This window comes from Pleurodeles waltl, chromosome 6 (genome assembly GCF_031143425.1).
Source record: "Pleurodeles waltl isolate 20211129_DDA chromosome 6, aPleWal1.hap1.20221129, whole genome shotgun sequence".
Classification (NCBI taxonomy): Eukaryota; Metazoa; Chordata; class Amphibia; order Caudata; family Salamandridae; genus Pleurodeles; species Pleurodeles waltl.
Window position 1 is genome coordinate 1,661,915,418 of NC_090445.1, and position 21,460 is coordinate 1,661,936,877.

General features: G+C 45.2%; 1 protein-coding gene across 1 annotated transcript in view; it reads right to left on the bottom strand.

Annotated features, from left to right (window-relative positions):
- Positions 1-7,943: 7,943 nt before the first annotated feature.
- The window catches only part of PMPCA (peptidase, mitochondrial processing subunit alpha), an 88,487-nt gene continuing 74,970 nt past the window's right edge, over positions 7,944-21,460 (bottom strand). Inside the window, exons 12-13 of the mRNA XM_069241605.1 lie at positions 12,089-12,233; positions 7,944-11,297 (exon numbers count right to left, since the gene is read on the bottom strand). Of these exons, the coding sequence (XP_069097706.1) occupies positions 11,128-11,297; positions 12,089-12,233 (315 nt within the window). The 3' untranslated portion in view covers positions 7,944-11,127. The remainder of the gene's footprint in view (positions 11,298-12,088; positions 12,234-21,460) is intronic.

Here is a 21,460-nt window from a genome sequence, read left to right on the forward strand (position 1 = left end):
CCTGCAGTCTGGGCTGGAGTACACTCTCCTCCATGGCCTCCTGGTACATGTCCAGAAGATGGGGGACCAGGATGTGCTTGCATGCCTTATAAAAGACACCTGTAAGTTCGTCTGTGCCTGGCACCTTAGAGCCATTCAACAAGTTGATTGCCAGCATAACCTCCTCAGACGTGAACGGTTCGCTTAGATACTGCTGTTGTGGCGCGCTCAGCCACACTATGGCCACCTCCTCCAGATACCACTGCATCTCAGGGGACTGACTGTATGCGGTGGTGTAAATAGTCTTAGAGTAATCAAATTGTAGTGTCTGTACTTCAGAAAGCACAGAGGTTTTCGTGCCACATGGCCCCTGCAGCTCAAGGATACAAGAGAGCGACCTAGAGGTGCACCAAAGGTATGCCAGCAAGCGACCGGGCTTCTCGCCCTTGCCGTACCGACGTGCGCTAGCATATCTACCCAGGCAGTTGGCCTCCCGATCTGCCAAGTTCTGAAACCTGTCCAGTAATTCCGCTCAGGCGGGCAGATCCGGCCTCGCGCACCACGTGGCCACCCCACCATCCGCCTGTGCAGCAATGATACAACCAATATGCCTGCGAATGGTTCGCAGAACACCTGAGTGCTTAGCAGTGGTCGTTCCCCTTATGTAGACCTTGAAAGCCTCCCATAGTGTAGCCTTAGATGTGACTGAGGCCGCCTTAATGGTAAAGTATTCTATAATGGTCATGCAGAGATTAGACCGGAACACCTCCTCTAATAGGTCCATAGCAGGGAAGCGCCATGGGCGCTCAAAATAGTATAGACAGGGAATACATAGAGCAAGTAGAACTTGGGAGTGGTAGGAAAGAGTCAGAAGGAGATTAGCGACAGAGCCAAGCCAGGACATGGTCTCTGGTGACAGAAGCCGGAAATCTATGCGGGACCAGGTGTCATGGAGGGCAGAGAATGTATAGGCTAGCGCAGCAGAGGGCGATATCTGCCAAGGGTCCCGTAGGGAGTAAGTATGGCATATATTGCATAGCACTTTCAAAGATTGGGGTTTATTCGCTGGGTGCAAGGATGAGGTGTCCCTGTATCCTGGAGTAGATTAAAGTCACCTCCAAGTATCCGGTGGTCCGCAGGTACTCTGTCTATATGCATCTGGAGCGTGGAAAAGAAATCAGGGTTGTCTACATTGGGGTCATATATATTAAGTAGGGCGATACTATGACCGACCAGCATGCCACGCACCAAAATGAATCTGCCCTGTGGGTCAGTAATAGTGTGTTGAAGATGCAATGGTAAAGTTTTATGGGACAGTATGCAAAACTCTCCTCCCCACCTATCGTGTGAGCACAGAAAAACTAACTAGCAGTAGCATAAATGCAGTAACATTATCTATATCCCAGCTTTCTCTCGTTCCCCCCACCCACACCTGGCAGAAGTTGCCAAGTGACCCTCTGGTATAACAGAAACAAAACAACCTTATTACAACAAACAATGTGGTATCAACCATGGAGTGGTGACAACGCTTCCGAGGGTGGACCCCATATCGCAAAGGTAGGTAAGTACTGTTAGCATTATTGGGGAATCCAAGGTTCCGGCCGATCTTCATGGTGCCCCTATAGGGAGGGGCTCAGGTGCAGAGTCATGACACACTGTAGCAGCGGGCCTCGCCACCGTCCAAGCAGTATAGCGCATCCCCACCCCCCAAGAGCAGACCACACTCATGACTCCGAGAACAGGTCCTGACGTGACGCCCCCACGGTACGTCCCGGAGACCTCTGAGGTGATGAGAGAGCCAATCGCAGGCTCTTCTTGGAGTATGTCCTACAGAATTCAAGTACCTCCGCCGGTTCGTCAAAGAAACGAGGCTTGCCCTGGACATAGAGTTGGCCCAGGTATAGCATCCCGTATCTGAGACCCAGACCACGAAGGGCGGTCTTAGCATCTTGAAGCTTCCATCTGGCCTCCTATACTGCCATCATGAAGTATAGATAGATCGAGATCATGGCTCATTGATATTGCAAGGGAGACTTGTTGCAACAGCGCTCTGCTTGGCTCGTGAACTCTGTAGTTTAGAAGGCGTGCCACAATCTGTTGCAGGGGGGCTCCTGGCATGAGTTGTGCCAAAAGAGATCTATGCATCCGCTCCACCACGAACGTTCAATCAAACAATTCTATGAGCAGTCATTCAACAAAAAGAGGTCCATGCGCCCTCTGTTGGTCTTTTCCGCTACCCCTAGGATGCAAAGATTATTGAGTCTGCCCGTGCTCTAAATCCTCATTTTTTTAATGGCGACCCTGCGTAGAAGGGTCTCCAGCACCTCCAATCTCTTGGCCATTTTGGCGGCAGTGTCCTCCGTCTTGGAGATTCAGTCCTCTGAATGTGCCATTCGCGTGTCATGCCAGTCAAAACACTCCCCCATCCAATCCAAGCAGCTGGCTATGGTGTCAAACCTCACGTCAATGGCCCTGAATCCAGCACGCAGCTCTATCAGTATTGCATTGGTGCTGGTAGGCGCAGCAGAGTCCCCATCTGCGCTGGCACCCTATCTCAGACATTGTGAGCGCAGTATGGTGAAGTGTCTACTCTGCTTGTCAAACGCAAGCTTTCTTTGTTTGGATCTCCCTTGCCATTTTTCAAGTGGGATGCAGGGGATGCCGGGGATGGGCGCCAGTACCTAGGCCGGCACTCCAGCGCCGAGCCTGTTGCCCCCAAGCCAAATATCTCAGCCCCACCTCGCCAGTCGCCGACACAAATCTGTAGCACGCCTGTAGGGCCTCCTCATTAGGTCACCCCCCACAGGCCTCCAATGCACCAAATCCAGCCCAGGGCTGGCCACTCCAGGTACCACGCAAAGCAGGGAAGAGGGGGCAGAACCTCCCCCCAGGGTGCCCCTCTAAGGGGGTAATCAGTCCAGCACCAGGTGACCAATGTCGCAGGGCAATGGAGGGAGGGGGCCAGCAAGTAGCACATCCCGAGCTGCACCATGCGGCTCAGCCACCTCACCTCCTAGGCCCGCCTGCAGCCCCTACAACTGCAGGGCCTCTGAGGCACAAATCCGGCACCCAAGGCGTTGTAGGTCTCGCGGTATTGTGGGCCCCAGCGCTCACCTCAGTCACCTGAGAACACTGACATCATATACACTCTCATAGAACAGTGCTTGTCCTACATTCTTCAATACACTATCAACACAGACAAGTCAATGCTAATGTGTAAATAAACTTGCCCAAACATACATTGATTACTTCACAAAGAGATTTGCAAGAACATGCCAAAACATGCATTGCATTTTTAGGTAACTGCCTGCGACAGCACATGCACTCTTTTTTGTGACAGATATTATATACAAAGGGATTTGAGCCTGCTCACTACCTAATATTCACTGGCTTAAATGTAATTCATATTTGCTGCCTTCTAATTGGCCAGCGTGCAGGTCTTCCCTGCCTCTTCTTTCAGCTGGAGCATCGACCAAATACTGATTGCTTCGGCTCGATTGCTGTCCTTCTGCTGATCATGCTGAGATTGAGGTAATTCTTATTTTTTCTTCCGTCATCCTCTCTGAATCTCTTGCCATTTGTAGCTACGTTTTACTATGCTACGCGCATGTCAAAGAAACTCTTTACTTCTTGGAAATGGATGCTTATTGTGACAACAGATGTTATCTGCTTCCAAATGCATTTACACTTAGACATGGGAGCAACTGCTTTATGCAAGGATTTTTTTTTTTTTTTTTTTTTGCCAAATGTATTTTCTTTTCCATGCATGGGGAGACTGATTTGCTCAGAATCACAAAGTTGTTATGCTGAGACCTAAGAAGAACTGGCAAAGTCTAATCCCTCGCCTTTGAGACTAGTGGCTCTGTAATTGCCTCTTGTTCATGCTGTACATCATGGGCATCGCCAAATATGGCAATAATTTGTAGCCATGCTGTATAGCACTGTGGATGCTGTGCAGCATGTTTAAAATTCATAATATAAAGGGACTATGATGCATCCAGCGCTAATGCACTTAAAAAACACTTAGTTCTGGCTGCATGATAGTACTTTTTAAAATGAGTTTTAGCCACACTGCAAAGTATCTGTGCTGCTCTACAACACTGAAACAAACCATTGGCATAGCAAATAACTCTCAGACGAGACCTTTGGTTTTGCCAATTCGAGTTACAAATTTTCAGGTTTAGTTATGCCTTGTCTTTCAATGGGAAGCTGTTTGCAAATCAGTGACACTGGTTTGAGGACAGGATACAGGTACTGCATCTTTACTAGTCGCATAGTCTCTCAAATGTATGAGAAAATAAAATTCAAGAATATGTCACTGCTATGGATAGGCAACAGAAGTTGTCTCAAATGTGGAAAATATGTGGCATAAACCACTAAAATCTATGTTTGCTTTGAAAGCCTCAAAATTCCACATTAAACACTTTTTGAGATGGGAGCAGCAGTATCAAATATCTGTGCATTTGAAAATACGTTTTAAGTGGCTGTCTCACATGTTTGCAAGTGTATCACAAATAGATAATGATTTGGTTTTTGAATTTGTCCTTCTTGGATTCTATTTAAATAAAAATAAAAAAAACTCCTCTCATACCAAACAAAAATTGATCACTGGCTAGTGGGGGCCCCATCCACTCGTGTCATCACAAAATGAAGTCTAAGAATGAAGAAACAAAAAATCCATTGACAAAAAAACTAAAGCCAGCAAAATCAGATTGGGCTCTTTACAGTCTGACTCATCGTTTGTACACATCTTTCCAATCCCCACTCCACTGGAGAAATCTCTTTTGTTGATTCGCTCAGATTAATTTAATTCTATTTTCCCCTAAACACAGGCCACTGCAAATCAGACTAGTTCTACAACTACTTGGCTTACTGCAGCACCTACTTCATAACCACCAAGGATTACTCATTTGTAGACATACATTGGAATACAGGAACAACTAACTCGCTCTTCAGTGGAAGGACTGGGATGAATCCTTCATACTTCTTTTTTTGTCAAATGATGCTTAGACCTCCATCCTTCTTTGACAGTCGTTGAGATCTTCATGTCCGTATGTCAAATGGTGCAAGTACAATTCCATCGCGATAAATAAATAAAATATGTTCCTCGCACACCCTTGGATAGGAGGTGAACATAATATTGAATACCCTGGCCATAAAGAGTGGGGTGGTCTGGTGAATTTGTCTTATTTAAGTAGAGGGGATTTCTCTTATTGTTTTTTGTGTCTGGAAGACATCTACAATGCTAAAGCTTGGCCTCCCATCTCCTTACAAAGCTATCTCCGGGTGATATATTGATAAACTGGCTTAATCTCTGGATTTTTTCTCCTCTTTCCACCTAAAGACGGCAAGGACAAAGTTTAAAAACAATGTTTCTGTGCAGCTGTGCCATACACCAACTGGAATGTAATTCTGAGAAATTTAGGGATGGGCAATCCACCCGCTCGCAGTTTAATGGCCTAGCTCGGTTGGTCCTAGAGTTTATTTGCGGCTCTCTGATACATACATTTATTGAAAGAGTGTTTTCAAGATACTACATTTTTGATTTGAGGACTTTCAGCATGTGCTTTATAGATGAATCTGTATCATGTGCAGTTTTTGCCCTGTGATAGTTTCATAGTTTTTAAAAACAGCATTATAAGGACTAATTTTGCCTCAATCAAAGTAAACGTAAAGGGTAATTTACGACATTCCAAATTCTGGTGAAGATTATTTTTTATTTACCTTAAAGGAGATAATTAGACCTGCACGTAGTTGGGAGTTAAGTAGACAGTTTGCAGTGCAAAGGTCCACTGACCAAGAACTAGCATCAGTATAAAGCAAGGGTCACTTTTGTGACATGCATTTTAATAGGGACTTAACTCCATCTGGGAGAGTGAATAAACCCCAGGCCAAATCAGATGTGCCTGTTGAGTTTTGTCATAGGTCTAAAGTTGTTTTTAACGCTCCTTAGAAATATTAGACAGTAGTTTTAATTCCCATTTTATCAGGAGCCTGTATCTTTGATGTACTATTGAGATATAGCGTTAAACACAGAATCACACATCAGCAGTTTTCTATGATCTCTGTAGCTAACTTAACTTGAATTCCAAGTAAGATGTGGTTACAGCCTGTGCCAGGGTCCCACACTCTAAAGCAAAAAAAAAGGCTATACCTGGTATGGTTATTACCCAATTCCAACAGGAAAACGTGAAGGAGAGCGGATTAGGGAAGACCGCTACTGCAGTACTCAAGGGAATGTTTCTGTGGGAGATATGGTCAATGTCGCCACCTGGTGTTCAAGCACACATTTTACATGAGTCACTTTGTGAATGTAAGTGCCAGGGCTAACAATCTAGTGTGACATATTCAGGAAAATAACTTACCCACTTCGTATTTACAGCCATGATTATGAAATATGATCACAGCAACCGTGCTATTGTAGATTCATTATGTTACCTTCTAAGCAAACCCATCAAGCATTGGGATTGCATGTAACACAATACTGAATCACGCAGGATATAACGTTTTAACCCTCTAGAGCAGTGATACTCAAAGTACGGCCCGGGGACCGCATGCGGCCCTTTGACCTTTACATGCGGCCCCCAGGGCAGCAGTAGCACTAGGCTGGTGTTTACTCGATTTAACAGGGGACACTGTATTTAAACATGATTGAACATATAGAAAGGAAGTAAGGAATTTGTCCTGCACTGCTTTAACTGCAGGAACACTTTCATTCTTTAAGAAATCTTGCACTAAATGTCCACAACTATGATAAGTGTTCTTAAAAATTCAAAACGTGTATTTCATTTACACACAGAACCATTTAATCTAAGTACATAAGATTATATCAGTGCCTGGATAAGTTTTTTTTTTAAACGAGAGATTTCAAACATAAATTCAGAAACTTTCATTCTTTCCCCCACCCCCAACATTTATTCTTACCCCCACCTTGATAACAATGCCAATAGTGAACTAAGAGGCAAGTCAGTTATCTGCACTCTTTGATTGGCCTGATTTGCTATTACACATGAATAACTTTATAGTTTATTAAATCAAACACAGGAGAAAGGTTTGCACAGCGCACATGCCAAAGTCATGCATTGTGAGGTCCTCCTACATACAATAATGAAGAAAAAGAAGGGAACGTGAAATAAAAATTGCCAAGGATCACACCGTTTGGTAAAGTGGGGAAGCTGGGATTAATGCCAGGTTTTCTGGTTTCACATTGTGCAATTCAGTCACTAGATCTATATGCTTTGCTGCCCCCTATTGCCACCATAACGCCACAAACCCTCCCCAACCAGAGGCCCTGCCTCCCTTTAATCAGCATGCTGCTAGCATCAATGCGGCCCTCGGTTGCACCACAGACCAAACTTTGTGGCCCCTGGGAAAATGTTTGCGAGTACCCATGCTCTAGGGTGTCTTTCAGTGTCCTAGCGTAAATTAGATTCCTGTTATTTCTCCAATCAACACCACCAGCCCTTTGAGGTGTATACACTGCATCTACTCTAAAATGCTGAGGTTTTGACTTGTTCATCTGTAGACTTCGGGCCATTGTCAGGAAGGTGATGTAGCCTGCAGCCCTCTGTTTACGGTAATTCCATCAATACAAAACAAAAAATAAATAAACGCGGACACACCTTTATTCTGATTCACATGTAAAATGCAGCACCGTTGTTCAGGCACACAACTGGCTTCCACTTGTTTCTCAACCTACGTGCATTGTGCCCTCGAGAAGCCGCCATGGCCTCCCATTAATAGGCTTTTAGCTTGCCAAATTACCTACTTATTCAAAGGACTAAAAGAGGTTTATTCAGACGTAGCTACTGTCAGTCTACAAAATGAGCCTGTGTTTGTTGCACTGCATGTAAAACTAGTAGGGAAAGACTGATATTTAACTGAATGCTTATTCTTAGTGTGCAGCTATATAGTACACACCCAAAATACATTCTCATTTTACAACACAAAAAAGGACATCAGCATCTGATAGGTATAATTTAATAAGATTTCTGAAAATAAAACTATTATTCACAGAAGGGTAACAATACACACTTAAAAATGTTTACTGTACAGGACACTGGTTTTCCATACACGTGATTATATACAGAACTATACAACTGGAACGTCAGTAGCAAGCGAACCAGAAGCAGAACAAGGCACAGGGGTACATGTAAGTAGGTTTGGTGCCAACCAGAAACACATTTAAACAGCAGTATTACCTTGAAGATGTGGCATATAATCTTAACCTTGAGACAAAACCAAGGCATAGGCAGTGAGTCTGTCTTCCGGTACTTGATTGTATTTCTAAAGTGATGAAAAGATTTACATAAAAAAAAAAAAATACTATTAGACAAATCCTGGACACGCTTTTAAGACATTTGCTGGAGTCTAGGTCACCAGGCATGCCGCAGCAGCTGCACAAACAGCTGAAATTTAGGGATTTCTCAGCCTTGTACCAGCGATATATACACTACGGCTAAATTCTTATGCCCACATATAACTACATCCTCAATCTCCAGCCAAAATGCCCTTTGTCAATTTTTAGCTTCTTTCATATTTAATCCCACAGACTTTCCCCTTAATATGTGCGACTATTCCAACTATCCAGACTTAAGATCTGCAACAGATGGCACCCCAACAATCCACAATTTCCCAGTTTAGATATTTTTGTAAATGTAGAATCAAATTTAAATCATAAAAACAGCCAACATCTGCAGAACCTATGGGACTCGAACGTGATATAGTGCGAGACTAACACACTTGAACGAACTACATACAAGGTGGAGCTCACAGAAAAATGACCAAAGAGTTCTTCCTGAATGGACAGCAAAAATGGAAACAGTGAAAGAATTTACCTATAAGTGACGGTTCTCTCAGTCAACTCAGCGTGGAAGCGAAATTCAGACAGAATGTAAGTTGCTGAATATACCTATGAGCGACCATCTTCAGGAATTACCCAGACTTATTTTTTTATTTTTTTTAAAGCCTCATCAGGGGTGGAAGTTAATATTCTGCAAAGCTGATGAAGCCACTTAACGTTTGTTGTATTATAATTCTAAAAAGAATCCAACTGAACCACTGTTGAATACAGAAAAGCCTAATATTAGCAAAGTCCAAAACTTAAATGAAAAGACAAGGAAGGAAATAAAGATACAGGCCCTGAAAGAATTTGTTCACACTACAACTAGGCACTCCAACCATGATGGAAAAACACACAAGACGCCCTCCTAGCTATGACACAAAACTGTACAAAGGGAGCCAAAAAGCAAAGGTCCCAAAAGTTGGATAATGGATTAGGGATGTAATCCATATGCTCTGCATCCATTTTCTACACAAGAATAAAGAAGCAGCCTTAACTCAGACAAATAAAGCACAAAGAAAAACACCTTTGCACAAAGGCGGGAGTAAATTAGCAGCACAAAGCACGTAAGAAAATGGATCACCTCGAAATGCCCTGCAGGGGCAAACTTTACAAATAGCTGACCCTCTTTTTCTTTCAATCCACTTGTACGATGGGGCAAGAAGGGCAGATCAGATCCAGTGCTAAGATCAGAAACACTGAGGAAGTGCTGACTGACCAGAGCACCAGGGCAACAACAATAGACCAAAGAAGCTATAAAAACAAAGCAAATGAGCGCTAAACAGGAAAAGACGTGGATGAAAGCAATGATGACAGGACAAATTACCAGTCAGGACCCGGCTTCAGAGATATAATGGAGCTTTCAGGCCAGCAGGGGAACCTAAAGTATTCTGCATTCAAAGAATTCGAACATATTAACCAAGACACGTTTTTAAAGAAACTCCTCCGATAAGGGAAGTGGCTAATTCACTAAAAAGACTATAAGTCAACAAACTATCCCACTTATCCCCACCCAACAGTCTTCTTCACCAAAGGCCCTCTACAGCATCAGAAATGCTCTCCTCGTGCCCAGTGTTCTGCCATGCTAATATGCCATAAAGAAGACCCCCCCCCCCTCCTTTTTTTTACCATCCTTAAAACTGACAGCAGAATGAAGCACCCCTAGAGGACTGATGACCACTCCCCAGACGAGGGCAAACCTGGGATCTGATAATCCATCCCAGTGACTCCGCTAACAACCGCTGGTCCTTTACATTTCAGATTCTTTATATAAGTTGCTTCTAAATACCTAATAATCTCCTACCTATTCTGTGTTCTTGCACAAAGGCATTAAAGCTGAAAGTGCTAATTAAAAGGATCTCCTCAAATGATAAAACATTTAAAAAAATGAATTTGCGTCGCACAATTTCATGATAAACACTGTTCTACCCTCTGTCTTCATACTAACGCTTTATGCCACACAGTAGTCATAACAGGGAATCATATCCTTGTGGGTGGATTACAATGTTAATAAATACCGGTGTGCGTGGATCATGCGTGTGGCTTGGCAGCACCACTAGTGGCAGGAGCGGGGGACTGCTGGACAAGCCCGCTTCCTACGGGACTAATATGCGCCCTCGTGTGCGTCGCGTATCCTCATGTAGGGGCTGCTTCGGCGCCTTCGTGTGGATGGTGAAGGGATGCTCCTGTGCGTGGAAAGGGCCCAGTATAGTAATATACCTTGGATATTAGATGCGTGCAGCACAGTCTAGCTTCATCACCTGGGTCCTTTGCATGTGTGGGGAGGAAGCAACCATTTTGTTTTTGTTTAAGAGAAGTTTGGTTCATTAGTAAATGGGATGTGCAAACATGGACAACTTTGGCCGAGGTTTACCACAGCGCTTAGTGGAGGCTGCGTAAAGACTATGTCAGAACCCCTGCGAGGAAGAGATACTTGGGCGAGACACCATTGAGAGGTTGCAGGACCACGGACAGCTACAGAAACAAAAATAAATGAACAGTGTAAAATCATTCTACCAATACAAAATACTGCAAAATAAAAGGCAAAACATTCCCCATGTATGTACATATACTTTAGGCAATGTTTTCATATAATGTTTCTTGTACGATTAGGTCAATGATGAACGCCCACGTAAAAGTTTCATTCTTTTGTTTATAAAAAACACTTTCAAACTATTCTCCTGGGATGCCACAAGTTTCCTCTGCACTTTTACATTATGTTTTTCCTGGTAATGAACATTCCAAAACCAAGGAGCAAAAATAGATATAGTTTAATACTTTGGCTCTCTGTTGTGTACAGTATAGTTTTATCGGAATAGTCGGTATGTCCTAGGTAGCCTGCCATCTCGGCTGGACAGGGCTGCCTGGATGTGCTCGTAATCTGGCAGCTCTGAGAGATCTCCCAAAGCGGCGACGGCTGGCTTGTTTCGCAGCATCTTCGTGGCGACCCTTGCAATGTCATTCGATGTCACCAAACCTACAGAGAGAAAAATAAATCAGAGTCCAAAACTGAACAAAATATCAATGAGTCATCGAAGCAACGCTGGGAGAGAACTATTAAACATGATATCAAAGGGTGAGAAAACTATACAGCGATAGCACGTTGCATAGACCCTTGCTCCATCCCAGCCCAGCCCAGCATTGCTAGAAAGGACATTATCCGCAGCACGCTGCTGCAGGCTGGCCGATGAATGAAGCCTCATAGTTTGCTCACACTGGCTCACTTCTTCAGTGAGTGCTACTTGCCACCGGGTGAACAGTGCATCATGCGTCTCGAATTCCACCTCTACCAGACATTAAAAGTAAAGCATCAGTACCTGAGGCCTGAACCAGCCCGTCACTGGTTGTCCAGGGCATCATTTAATAGCATTATATCAAAGGACATTAAAAATAAAAATGAACAATTGCTTCACTATTTTTTTTTTTTTTTTTAAGTAGTTCCAAAAGCATCACAAACATTTCGAAGGTTGACCTCACTGCCAACCCAGCCACAGCTCTAGCAGTTCATCAGCTGCAAAGATTGTGACCAACACTATTATTGTTTGGTTTTTACACGAGCGTACAGAGATCTAGTGTCAAGGGAATATACTGCTATAAGAAAACAAAACGAATGTATAAGATGCACCTCCAGACTTGCAGTCATCATGCTCAATATCCAGCCTTCTTCCAGCACAACTCTGCACATCTCACAAATGTATCTTGTACTCAGTAAAGGTAATGAAAGGGAAGCCAAAGCAGTTCCACCAGAGAAGCAGCCGCAGCACTTACTGATCAGATTGCACAGCTCGTCTGGCAGTTTCCTTCCGCCGGTCGCCAGCACTTGCCTTCCCACGTCCTCAAAGATCACTGGCCGGGACTCCAGGTTCATCATGAGCATGGACTTCAGCTGAGTTTTTGCTCGCTCCAGTTCAACCTGCAAATAAGAACAAAAAAATTGAAATATGTCCAGTTGACAGCCCTTACCAAGTTCACGCCAAACTTCGTAGTCTTGTAAGCCCTGGATCTAGACTGTTTGGTTCATGGTGCGTGCACTAAAACCTTTTACCATTTATGCAGCATTAGTATTACCATGGCATCAAGTCCCCGCATGTCACACTTAAAGAATCATGTTTAATTTCACCCATGGCTTTCCTCCATCGGAGAGCTAGAAGGGGAAGCTGCGGACACCCCTCTGAAGGTCTTTTAAGAGGCACCCAACAATTCAGTATGGTTATTGATGTATCTCTACTAAGTGTACTACCATTGTGGGTCTCCTTGTGTAGTAGTGTACGCGTTGGAGTCATCCAGGTTAAAGCATTTGGGGGCTGCAGGAAGAATTATTTTTCCCAACCTTCTGGCTCTATATTTTTTACAGATGGAAAGGTGGAGAGGGGCTGAGATAAAGGGTCAAAGTGAAGAACTGAAATAAACAACACATTTTAGAACCTGGAAACTTAAACCCACGTTGTGTTCAACTACTATGTTGATGCAAGACCATAAACACCGTGGTCTTACTCTAGAATGATCTCTCTTTCTCTCCGAAGACCCCCCCTCCCCCCAACAGTTCTGCCTACTTTAGTAATTATCTAGTCTCTATGTTTCTCTCTAACACTAAAATTGCAATATTATGCAGGGCGAGAGGGCAAACATACCGCTAAATTACCTAGTTTGTCCATCGGCCTCTCTTCTGCGGTGCCGCAGTAGTCCAAGAGTCTGTCTTTTTCTTATCCTAGCACATTACAATACAGACGGGGAACGGCGGAATATATTCTGACGCCATTTGTCCTCTCTGTTGCCTTCAAAATCCTATTTAGCCCGACCTTGAAGCAAGTCTATGCTGTGAAGTGATAAACAGAAGAAAAGCTGGTACTGGTAGAGGTTTCGGGGTCGCTGCTCCTGTGGCTCCCTCGCTCCCCTTCCAGCTCGGCACCGCTGCCCCTCACTTTTGCAGCTCTCTGCTCCCGTGTCGGTCCCTTCCTGTCCCGGTGTCTGCGGAGCCCCTTCTCCAGCTCGCCGCGAGGGAGGGCGGGAGCGAGACGTGGAGAGGACTCGGTGAGGCGTGAAGCAGCGCTGACGCTGTGGCCAGAGGGCCGAGCTGGATGGGAGGGGGACTAGGCCCTGGTGCTGCCTGCACCCCACTGTGTGCCCCCGCCGCCCCCCCAGAACCCGACACATTAGTCGGGCTTCGCTCTGACTTTCTGGATGCTCCCCCCATCCGCTGGACACAGTGCGATCTCCTGACCGTGAACATCAATTCACCAAAAGGCCAAGCGGAAGTGACATCACACACAATCTCACACCTACATACGCAATCACACATACAAACTCTCTGAAATGGATGGGCTCTTGAATGCAGACAACATACATTTATAAGGTTTTGTTCCTTACCTCAGCTGTCAGGAAGTTTCTCATTCCAGCTAATTGGACTCCACTGTTTATTATCATAATAGGGAATATTACTCACTATTACTGTAATAAAAACATTGAAAAAAAACAAGGAAATTGGAGCTCCAAACGATGTGCATAAAGGCGAGCTGCCCCATTGTTCCTGGCACTGTTTTTGCCACCTCTGAAGCCAGGGGTCGCAAATGCAGTGCCAGGAGTTGCAGGGGGCGAGTCAGGGGTCGCAGCTGCGACCTCTAAATGATGTCCATGCTCTGGACACCTAAAAAGTGACAGTGCTGTGGTTTGCAGCTGCGTGGCTGCTTTGAGAAGTGGGGAGGGGGACGGGGTGAGGGCAGTGGGGGAGAGAGTATGCCTGTAGTGCCCCATGTATGTTGAGAGCGATAGGTAAGTAATTGTAGGTTGGTGGGCTAACCCCCTAGCTCCTGCTCCTCTGGATTTCGTTGCCTTTGGTAGGCCTTTTTCCTTGCCAGGTGAAATCCCTCGCACAGCCCTTCCAAGTACCATGCATCAGGTGTTAGATTAACGCATTTCGGTGTTGTGGTCCGCATCACGCACTGAAATGCATTGTCATGCATTCATAGCGCCTCAACTGTCAAGCCAGAGCGCTGACTGTGCAAAGCTCTTAGATGACAGCTCGTGGCAGGCTTTGGGCTCGTTACAATGTAAACATTCCAAACGCGGCGGCATTCGGATTCACTGATGACGTCACAAGAGTCAGTCTCATGATTTGACCAATGGCTACTGCCGAGGCAGCCGGGACAATGACTCTGTGAGACACACCCCTACAGGCGGGCACGTCATTCATGCAGCCTGTAGGTAAAGTTATAGCGCCTGAGGCTGAGCTCTGCATTGCAGTCACCATCGGCACAATGTTGAGCTCGGCGTCAGTGAGGCTGGCTCAGGATCCGCGCTAGGGCCTCTCACACCCTAGTGCAGCAGTAACAACTCACTGGCACACAAGGCCAGACCATGCTTTTGTAATCCTGAGTACCTCTCTAAACATAGACATTGCAATACTAGAAAAGTTGGACGATGGACAAGTATCAATCCATGCTGGGCAGCACAAAGCACATATCAGTTACCAGAACTTTCACTGCTAGCTAGGATAAGTGAAAAAGGGCAGTTGTTGGTTACCTAAACAGGTACATCATTTCCTGCTCCCTCCTTTACTCTGATCCACTTGACTGCACACACCTCGGCCACATTGTGGGGGCTTTAATGACCTAGTCATCTATAGTTAAACTATGAGATCAGGGAAAGTCCGAGCTTCCCTAAATCATCCATATGCACGCTAACTGCCCTCAGCACAAACACACTAAAATGAAATGGAAAACTAAAGGGGCCTAGGACACCGTGCCTAATTTCCCCCTGTAGGGACCTGAGTTTTGGTTGCAGTATGCCCCCACTTCTTGCCTGGTTTTTAGATGCAATTTTGACTAAAGTGCACAGGGTTCCTGCTAACCAGGTCCCCAGTGCCAGTGTTCCTTCCCCAAAACAAGACACCTGGTCGCTTGATTCCCAAGTGACCAGGCCCTTCAGCACCTCTATAAGTTCCTAGTAAATGGTACCCCTGGTACCTAGGTCATGGGTACTGAAGAGGGCCCCTCAGAGCTGTAGCACAATTTGTGCCACTCTGGAGGACCCAGCACCAATTTTATGCAGACTGCCATTGCAGGCTGCATGACAAGGTTCTCCCAAAATTAAAAACATGGCATGGCGCACATTGTGTGCCTTGTCCCCTAAGCCACTGTTTGTAATATATCTGTAAGTCACCCCTGCAGCAGGCCTTCAGCCCTAAGGCAGGGTGCATTATATTACAAGAGAGTGCCTATATGCACAAACAAATATGCCCTTCCTCTGTCTTTGTCGGTTTCTAAACATAGCAAGTGTGCAGGGAAGCCATGTTAAATATATGTGCTGGGCACTGGTCCCTGTAAGTTCCCAAAGACATGATGGCTTCTCTGAACATAGGGATGTTTGTTATCAAACATCTTGTATTAATAAACCATCAATGATTCCAGTGATAGATTTATTAATACATGCACCCAGAGGGCACCATAGAGATATCCTCTGAAAAAGCTATTAACTGCTGGTGAGCTCACTGACCAGTTCTGGCCAGCCTGCCACAAACAGACGAGATTCTGACCTCCCAGGGTGAGAGCCTTCCCTCTCGAGAAGTCAGAAACAAAAGCCTGTCCGGGCTGGGGTGTTACACCACCCCCCTCCCACACAGGATGACCTGCATTCCAAGGCAAGAGCTTCAAAGAAGCCCACTGCCTTTAGTATGCAACTCTGGCCTTCCTCAGAGGAAGACGGCAACCCACCTTTCCCAGGGCCCAACTGGCACTTGGACAGGTGAGAAAATGAGCTACACAGGAGACGTGTCACACTTCCAGACTGGGAACACCACCTAGGGTGACCACCCTGAAGTTGACACGACTTAGGTTATTCCGCTATCTTATGTGTGTTGGAATTTAGGATCTCTGGACAGGGTGATGCCCACTCCCCACAGGAAGTGGTCATCTAGGGGGTGTAGTGACCCCAGGGGTAAGAAGCCCATTGGCTACTACCCTTCCTTCCCATTAAGGCCTCCCACATTTAGTATTTAGTGGACCCCCTGAAACCAGGACCTCAGATCTTTGCTGGACACAAAAGAAGGAGTGTACATGAAGCATGCTAAACCAGAGAACCGAGGAGCATGACTGACTTGGCGCCAACCATGCTGGCCTGCCTGCTGCACCTGAACCTCGAGGAGCAACTGACTTGTCCTGCCACTGCAGACTCCAAGAAACTGGGAGATCTGACAGTGCTTCGCCAATCGCCAGGAGGAACTCCCTTGGAGAGAAGGAGTTGCTCCCCTGTCTCCACAGGCACCCAAGGAAGACTTGAGAGGACCGGGACTGCCCGAAACCCAACGCCTGACATCACCACTGCACCCGAGCCGCCCAGCCCATGTTGAAGTGAGTCAACAGTGTCAGCGTGGTCCACAGGCCCTTCAGAAAAGAAGCCCACCCTGTGCCCGTCCACTGCGGACTTCAGAATGGTGTCTGCAGACCCCCCCCCCTGCAACCGCAAGTGGCCAGGAGGCAAGGACCAGATATCTTAGGACACCTCTGCACCAGTCCCAGGAGAAGAAAACCAAGGGTGTCTCTACATCTCCCCACCTCATGAAACCTGAGCCCCTTGGTTGGACTGGTCAGATTGGACCCGCAGTCCACGTCTTACAGTGTGTTTCTGCGGGGCCCCCTGCAGACGCAACAAACTCCAGTGCTGGACCCAACGCCAGAAGACACTCCTGCACTCGCGCCCTACAGTCCAAGGAGGAGTGGACTGAGGGTGTCTTCACATGACTGAAGACCTCAAGGGCTGAGCCCCCTTGTGGGTTCCCCTGGACTGTCTTTCCAGTCCATTCCTGCCGCAACTTTGTAACGGGACTGATCCCCATAAACTTGAATAGGACACCCAGCGCTGTAACACACCTCTGCACCCGGATGCACCTGAGCTCCACGAGGTGACCTCTTGGTGTGGTCTTGGACCTTGCCCCAAACTCGCCTGAAGTCCAGGAGATTGGTTGCTGCACTCTACCTGCTTTGCCATCTTTGTTTTCCTCCATAGGACTGCATTGGAACTTCCTGAAAAATGCAGTCGACTTTTGAACGCTCTAAAAATTAATGACTCAAAAATAACTCACCTGCCTCCGGTGATCTTGGTATCAAAGTTTATATAAAAGTATGTGCTATTTTTATAAATTGGTGTCAGATATCTTTATTGAGTGTTTATTTTACTTACTGCATGAATGTTTGCCTTACATGCTTAGCACTACCCTCTGATATGCCTAACTGCTCGACCTCACAATCCAAAAAAGAGCATTTGGGATGTAATTTGTGCATCTGTCTACCTTTGGGGATTACTTGGACTCTTTGTACAGTGAACCTCATTTTGGTCCACAATAATAGAGAGCCAGCTTCCTACACCTTCAGAGAAAAAGTCAACAGATGACTAAACATTTCCACTCCTTAAAGATCCAGGAGCTGTAACTCTCACCTTAAAGATCGAGGAGCTGTAACTTTTTCAACTGCAAACAGCAAGGTGGCTGAGCTTCCTTCTCCAATCAGCCAAACCATAAAATCCATCCACCCTCTGTACCAACACAATCTCTGATGTCAACCACACAGTTTCAGAACCTCCTGGCACAGTCAACTTAACCTAGCTTAAAGCACAATGTTCTGGTGCAAATAGTGAACCTCCTGCCATGGGCGACAGCAACTTCAATGACCATCCCAACACCTCCTTTAAAAACTTCTATCTTCTCAACATCATTTGGCAATCCAGCCACTGTTTACTCTGGGAACCACTCTATTAAAGAGGTGTCTTGTTCTACCAACAAATCATCTCCAACAATATCTGGGAAGCTGGTTATTGCTCATAATGTGAACTATTTTATAAAATGTACAGCTTTTTTCAACCATCTCCAAAAAAAACAAATTAGCCCCTTTAGTCGTTCACAAGGGTGCCCAGGAACAACTGAAGATCCTTGTAAATCCCTGCTTGCCACCGAAATAGTGGGGCAGCCTAGGCAAATCATCACATCCCCTGTAGTCCTGTCCTCTAAGCTCAATTGTGTCACATCTCTGGTGAAAGTGTCTCGATCACCTCCACTGAAGTGGCCACAGGCTCCTGACCATGAGATGGTAGCAATTCTGCAGGGAGTCACTTACAGCTCATTTACCTCAAACATATACTCAATCTTCAAAGGAAGCAAGCAAGTAATGATCCAAACAGCCCCTCCTCCCACTGCCTGGGATCTTCTTTTAAAAACCTTTCAGTCAACAATGGATACTTTAAATTACCATTAAAAAAAAATGTTATCTACAAGTTGACCTTTTGAACACACTGGCCATATTTGTTGCCGGTACAAACACCATAATCGGGGAGTTAAATAACTGAATAACCCATGCTCAATAAGAACACGTGCCTCAGCAAATAGCATGCTCTTGCTTACAGATAAACGTAGTACTCTACCCTCATCTCTGGAAACCTTTACTAAAGAAATTAAAGCGAAGCTGAAACCCCAACTTAACAAAAATCAAGACAAGGAAACTCCCCACCTAATTTTCCCCTGGAATATCCAAGCTGTGTTCAATAAAAGCAGCTGTTAGTTAGCCCCAGTTTGTCTCGAGGAGCATCAAGTCACGGACTCAACAATACATGATGTGAAATTACACATCACCCCGGTCAACTTAATGGACATCTAACACCATCCTACTCAGACAAGGAAACTGCAAGGCCCCATGTATGAACAAGATTCATCTTTAGTACCAATATGCCAGAAGGCAGACAATAGTTCTGTAATACAAATTCTCACAACAAAAACACAATGAAAAGACAAAGTAAATTCAGGAATAAAGGCGTAGCTCAGTATTATTTATCTAGCAAAATTCCTGAATTGGTTATCGCTGGGCCCGTACAGTTCCACTTGAGGTTATTCTTGGTGGATCTTCTCTCTCTGAGCATAAACACCAGGAATATCATGAAGAAATAACAGCCAAAACAAAAGGCCCCCTAGAAGGACCATCAATGGCATTTTCCCCATTTCTAAATCAGCATTAAATAAATCAGAGCTAGCTGATATCCAAAGCAGAACATACCATAAAGCACCTGGATGCTGCTCAGAAGGGCAATACAAAGACCCAAATTTATCAAAACCCCAGAATTTGGCAATGTCAATGCTTTGAGTCTGGTACTGGCCGATACACAGAATAGAGCAGAAAATAGCATGCTGCACAAGGATTCTGCTCACAGGGGCACTCAAAGCGTCTTATCCATCAACACATTGTATTCTGACAACCCAAAATGCTTTAATTCCAGACACAGCATATCCTGATAAAAAAAATCAGGGATTGTCATAAGTTTCTGACTTATGACAATCACAATGATGCAAGCACCACAATGCTAAATTTCTGTAGTCAAGGTCGTAGCTCACAAATGTCATTCATGTACATCCCTTCCCGCAGTGTTTGCTCACAAGGAACCAGCAGTAATAGCCCAAGTGACTCAGGAATGTCTTCACCCAACGAACCAAGGCAATCCCAAATCGAGGACATCCCTTCTTGCAGTGTGTGCACACAAGGAACCAGTGTTAATAGTCCAAGTGCCTTAGGGCTGACTAGACTCAACAGCTCAAGGCAATTCCAAATTGCAAGCCCACAATCATGCCGTAATGTTTAGACACTCACCCTGCCATTTGTTCCTTTAGTCCTTTATTCTACGACTGTCATAAATGAGCATGCAGCCCCTGAGAGTTTATAAAGATAGCAACACAAGATATGACAGCAGAAGGCAAAAATGTGACACTTGTTGAGCGAAAACCATCCACACCAAGCACAACAGTTCTAATCATCTCCACAAGGGACAGACATCCAGCCTAGCAGGTTCAACATGCCCAAACGATCGGTAACAAGGCCAACTGTCCCCTTTAACATAACCAAAAGGTCTGTCCCAGAACCACTACGTATCTGAGCAAATTCCAGGAAACTTGAGAACCTTGCTGCAACCAAAATACATTTCAAATGGTTGCCTTGATACATTAAACACATGCAACATTTTGAAGTTACCTCCCGTCCTTCGTACGTTGGTGGCAATAACCTCGTCAAACATCGAATCGGTCCAATGTCTTCCCCCTCACAGACGAACTATCTTAACAAAGCAACACAAGTTACATGGACCTCTGAAGAAGTTGTGAGTTTACTGCTTCAGAAAAAAAAACTGCCTTCAGTAACTGGGGCATAGATATCTTTTTATATACTGCACCAGGTTATCCCACTGTGTTAATTCTAGAAGATGAGTTTCACACTAGCGGTCTCCTGGATGGCAGAAAGGGAGTTTACTCTGTTCTAAAAATGCTCTAGGCAAAGAACGTCCAGGCAGCATTGTTATCCCTGCTAAAGATCTCCTACCACATAGGGTTACATTAGGAACAGATTATTGGGGATGGTAACAAGAGGCGCTGCACAAAAAGCCTACGAAATGAGCTTAACTCTCTCTTTTCATTCCACCTATCAATACCCTAAACAACCTCCGGATCCGCTAATGGCAGATCCGTGGTCTGCCGTCAAAATCACAGAATGCTGATTTAATAGCCTATTAGAAATAATTCCACCTGGTAATCCTACAAGAAACATGGTCTATGTCTTCAATCCCACTGCCAGGGTTCCTCAAATATTTATTTTACACTCTCCATCAAGTCCATGAAGTATGGACACCTAAAAGGGGGAGGGGGGCATTACCATCTATACCTCAGCTGCTCTGAACTGCAGTAGTCGGGCAGGATCATCTTAATATTTAATGTGTGGTAGTGAGCTTGCTCCAAAACACACACAGGCCTTCAATACAGGTCAATATATATGCTTCCCCAAACCCTACTTCAAATCCATGATGTATGGACACCAAAAGGGGGACGGGCTTTGCCATCTATACGTCAGCTGCTCTGCACTGCAGAAGTTGTGCAGTTCTGATGCAGGATAATCCTAATATTTTATGTGTGATACTCAAAGGCTTGCTCCAAAACACACACAAGCCTTCAATAGTGGTCAATATATATGTTCCCCCAAACACCAAAAAGACACAAGAAATAACTGGAGAAACAACATCTATCGAAGTAGGGGATGAAGCGCCTGAATTCCTGATCACAGGGGATTACAACATGAACTTAATATTCACTCCTGACGACATGACTATTCTCCAGAAACAGCAATG